At 41.7% G+C, this 5088-nt stretch overlaps 1 protein-coding gene across 3 annotated transcripts in view; it reads left to right on the forward strand.

Annotated features, from left to right (window-relative positions):
* The window catches only part of LOC105524417 (tripartite motif-containing protein 60-like), an 8975-nt gene extending 5696 nt beyond the window's left edge, over nt 1-3279 (forward strand). For all 3 annotated transcript variants that reach the window (XM_011959674.1, XM_011959676.1, XM_011959675.1), the window contains exon 3: nt 1230-3279. In XM_011959674.1, the coding sequence (XP_011815064.1) occupies nt 1567-2979 (1413 nt within the window). In that variant the 5' untranslated portion in view covers nt 1230-1566 and the 3' untranslated portion in view covers nt 2980-3279. The remainder of the gene's footprint in view (nt 1-1229) is intronic.
* The last annotated feature ends 1809 nt before the right edge of the window (nt 3280-5088 follow it).

Here is a 5088-nt window from a genome sequence, read left to right on the forward strand (position 1 = left end):
AATCTCAGCACACCACAACCTCCTCCTCTTGGGTTCAAGCAGTTCTCCTGCCTCAGCCTCCTGAGTAGCTGGGATTACAGGCATGTGCCACCACACCCAGCTAATTCTGTATTTTTCGTAGAGACAGGATTTCTCCATGTTGTTCAGCCTGGTCTAGAACATCTGACCTCAGGTAATCTGCCTGCCTTGGCCTCCCAAAGTGCTGGGATTATAGGCATGAGCCACCGCACTTGGCTATACATTTTTTTAAATTGTTGAACCTTCGGAAAGCTTCAGGCTTCCAGATGGATTCCCGCTGTGCATCAATACATCCATATCTCCTAACAACAAGGGCATTTTACTTCTTACTGTGATAATTTTATTGTGCTCAATTTAACACTGGTACAACAGTATGTGATATACAGTCCATACTAAGAATCTCACATTTATTCGTTCCCAACTGTTTTTTGGTTTTTTTTTGGAAATAGAGTTTCGCTCTGTCACCCAGGCTGGAGTGCCGTGCTGCAGTCTCAGCTCCCTGCCATGTCTGCCTCCCAGGTTCCAGTGGTTCTCCTGCCTCAGCCTCCCAAGCAGCTGGGATTACAGGCACATGCCACCATGCCCAGCTAATTTTTTGTCTTTTTGGTAGAGATGGGGTTTCACCATGTTAGCCAGGATGCTCTTGAACTCCTGGCCTCAAGGGAGCCGAGTGCCTTGGCCCCCCAAAGTGCTGGGATTACAGGAGTGAGCCACCACACCCAGCCTGTCGCCAGCATTTTTTTGTTTTGTTTTGTTTTGTTTTTATTTCAAGATCTCAGATGCAATCAGGGGTCACACATTGTATTTCTCATGTTTGTTTCCTCTTCTTAAATCTAGAAACCTTTTTTTATGCTTGTTTTTCCTGACATTGACATTTTTGAAGAATGCATACCAGTTGTCTTATAAGAATGCGCCACAATCTGAATTTTCATATGGTTAGCTTAAGGTCAATATTTTTGGAAAGAATATTATGCAGGCAATGTTGTATACTTGCCATAGCATCCTATCAGGAAGCCCATAAGTTTGTCCCATATATATATATATTTTTAATAAGTAATGTATGGGGTGAATCTCTGCAGTATGAATATCTTGTTTTTCCAAGAACTTCCACCCAGTGATTTTAGCATTCATTGATGATTCTTGTGTGAATGTTTAATACATTTGTGATTATGGAATCAGATTTTTAACGTGGTGTCTTTTCTCACTCATAGGAAGGATTCCCTGTCTTGGATGTGAGGCTGCTTTCTTGAAGAAAACTTGACTTTATTTCATTCAGTGGGAAGAGCAGCAGCACAGCTATTAAGTTCTAATATGCAATTGGCTGCAAGCTGTGAAGTGTTCGTGGCAGTAGACTCTGAAGCTAAGGAGCTGAGGGCTTAACAAGTTTCTAGAAGCTGCCATTAACATGCCAAGTCGGTAAAACTGAAAGCTGGCCAGATTTCAAGGTCTGGGGAGGATATCCACTGCGTGCTGGGTCGTGAGCTCTAGACAGCTACGCCTTGCTAAAATAAAAGAATTATCTTACCTACCATCTTTGTTCAAGGCTCGATGGAATTTGTGGCGGCCCTGGCTGACCTCCGAGCAGAGGCTAGCTGTCCCATCTGTCTGGACTACTTGAAAGACCCAGTGACCATCAGCTGTGGGCATAACTTCTGTCTCTCCTGCATCATTATGTCCTGGAAGGATCTAGATGATAGTTTCCCCTGCCCCTTTTGCCACTTTTGCTGTCCAGAAAGGAAATTTGTAAGCAATCCCCAGCTGGGTAGTTTGACTGAAATTGCTAAGCAACTCCAGATAAGAAGCAAGAGGAAGAGGCAGGAAGAGAAGCATGTGTGTAAGAAGCATAATCAGCTTTTGACTTTCTTCTGTCAGAAAGACCTAGAGCTTTTATGTCCAAGGTGCAGTTTCTCCACTGATCACCAGCATCACTGTGTTTGGCCCATAAAGAAGGCTGCCTCGTATCATAGGAAGAAACTGGAGGAATACAATGCACCGTGGAAGGAGAGAGTGGAACTAATTGGAAAAGTCATAACTATACAAACCAGAAAATCACTGGAACTGAAGAAACGGGTAAAACATAGGGCAGAAGAAGTCAAGTCTGAATTTGAGCAACTTAGGTTATTTCTGCAAAATGAGCAAGAGACTGTTCTTGGGCAATTACGAGATGAAGAGATGGATATTTTAGCACAACTAAATGAAAGCCTAACAAAGTTTTCAGATTATACCTCCTCATTAAAATATCTACTAAAGGAGATAGAGAGCATATATGTGAAGTCAGAACTGGAATTACTGGCTAATGTTAAGGATATCTATCACAGATATAAAAATTTAAAATTCCCTGAACCTTTTTCATTCAAATTAAAAGAATATGGTTACCATCTGCCTCCACAATATTCTGGCCTAAACAAAATTATCAAGCGATTTCAAGTAGATGTAATTCTAGATCCTGAAACAGCACATCGTAAACTTATAGTCTCAGAAGATAGAAAAACTGTGCGGTATGGAAATACAACACAAAACTTACCTCGTAACCCAAGAAGATTTTATCTCCTCCCAGCTGTCCTGGGTTCTAAGGGATATAGTTGTGGCAGGCAGTACTGGGAAGTAGAAGTGAAAGACAAGCTTGAATGGATTCTTGGTGTCTGTAATGAATCTCTTCCCAGAAGGAAGAAGAGTCAACCAATTTTAGTACAGGATGGACTATGGGGAATTTGGCGATCTAGTCAGAATAATTATATTGTATTGGGCCATAAGGAAATTATTCTGCTGCCCAAAGTAACACCTAGTAAGATTGGCATATTTTTAGACTATGAAATGAGTGAGGTTTCCTTTTATAATTTGAATGATAGATCTCTTCTCTATACTTTTAATGATGATTTTACAGGAGCACTTTGGCCTTATTTTTATACTGGAACTGACTCAAGACCTCTTAAAATTTCTACAGTAACAGATTCTGAATGAACTATTAGAAGACTCATTTTCTTTCACCTAGTGGACATAACTGAGCCAGTGAATCTAGTTTTGGCTATTCTGTATTTTGTCCAGTTTTTCCCTTAAAAACAATATTTTTTATCTCAGTTTCAGCAACTTCCAAAAAATGTGATTATGGGACCTACTTTATAATAAATTATGGGGTCAATGACAAGGTAGTTTAGAAAGTCTATGGTAAAATACTTGAAAAATATATTACTGAAGAAATGTATTATGTAAGAAAATGTATTACTTTTGTAATTGCCAATAAAAGCCCAATAATTTTTTTCTGTATTATATACTTTTCCTTTAAGAAAGATTAAGTCTTTATTAAAGGCATTCATCATTACTCTTGGACTACCTGCTATTTAAATATAGCCTCTTTTTCTTCTTTTCTTTTTCCTCTTCTCCCCTCCCCTCTCCTTTTTTCGTTGCCCAGGCTGGAGTGCAATGGCTGGGATCTCGGCTCACTGCAGCCTTCGTCTCCCAGGGTCAAGCAATTCTCCTGCCTCAGCCTCCCAAGTAGCTGGGATTATAGGTTTGTACCACCATGCCCAGCTAATTTTTATATTTTTAATAGAGACGGGGTTTCACCATGTTGGTCAGGCTGACCTCCAGTGATTCACCTGCCTCGCCCTCTCAAAGTGCTGGGATTACAGGTGCGAGCCACCGTGCTGAGCCAGGTAGCTACTTTGAACCTTTTTTTTTTTTTTTTTTTTTTGAGGCGGAGTCTCGCTCTGTCGCCCGGACTGGAGTGCTGTGGCCGGATCTCAGCTCACTGCAAGCTCCGCCTCCCGGGTTTACGCCATTCTCCTGCCTCAGCCTCCTGAGTAGCTGGGACTACAGGCGCCCACCACCTCGCCCGGCTAGTTTTTGTATTTTTAGTAGAGACGGGGTTTCACCGTGTTAGCCAGGATGGTCTCGATCTCCTGACCTCGTGATCCGCCCGTCTCGGCCTCCCAAAGTGCTGGGATTACAGGCTTGAGCCACCGCGCCCGGCTGAACCTTTTTTTTAATTAAAGTTTTTATTTTTCTATTTTGCCCAGGGTGGTGTTGAACTTGTGACCTCAAGCAATTCTCCTGCCTTAGCCTCTCAAAGCACTGGGATTACAGGCATGAACCACCATGTCCAGTGCCACTTTCACCTTTCATTTGTCTACCTCCGTTTTTTAGTTTTAGTTTTTGTTTTTTTGGAAGTCCCGCTCTCTAGCCAGGCCGAAGTGCAGTGGCGTGATCTCGGCTCATTGCGAGCTCCGCCTCCCGGGTTCACGCCATTCTCCTGCCTCAGCTTCCCGAGTAGCTAGGATTACAGGTGCCCGCCACCACGCCCGGCTAACTGTTTTGTAATTTTAGTAGAGACGGGGTTTCACCATGTTAGCCAGGATGGTCTGGATCTCCTGACCCTGACCTTGTGATCCGCCCGCGTCCGCCTCTCAAAGTGCTGGGATGACAGGTGTGAGTCACTGCGCCCGGCCCTACCTCTGTATTTCTAAGTAACTTTATTTTTTATTTTGCGTGCCTCTGTCAGTATTGCCTTAGTCCTGTAGAAAATGAGATGGCACTCTTCTGTCTTTCTCTGCCACACACACACATACTGTACACACACAACCAGCAGATAATCTGTTCCCACTGGACAGAGTACCCTCTAGTGCTGTGCAGCTACTGTCCTTCACTTTGGGAACTGATCTCTAGTCTCAGAATCCATCTTAGTTGCATGTTTTCCTCCCTAGGTTTATTCTGTTAATTCAGGCATTAACATCTTTCAATAGATCACAGATGGATGACATTTGGAAAAACTTGTTTCAACAAAAAAGACTAGAGCTTTTGATGGGATTATGTTTTATCTTTTTAGATTAATATGGAGAAAATTGACATATCAGCTAGTAGACATAACTGAGACAGTGAATCTATTCCATGCATTTTTATGTAATTGTCTGGAATTTAGTTTTTAGTGTATGTGTATTTAACATCTTTTGTCAGATTTGTCCTTAAGTATTTAATTTTTTATGTTGCTTATTTCAATTCTAATTGTTCATTACTAGTATATAGAAAACTAATTTTTGAATATTAATCTTATTTCCTACAGCTTGCTAAACTCAT

This window comes from Colobus angolensis, unplaced genomic scaffold (assembly GCF_000951035.1).
Source record: "Colobus angolensis palliatus isolate OR3802 unplaced genomic scaffold, Cang.pa_1.0 Scaffold5, whole genome shotgun sequence".
Lineage (NCBI taxonomy): Eukaryota > Metazoa > Chordata > Mammalia > Primates > Cercopithecidae > Colobus > Colobus angolensis.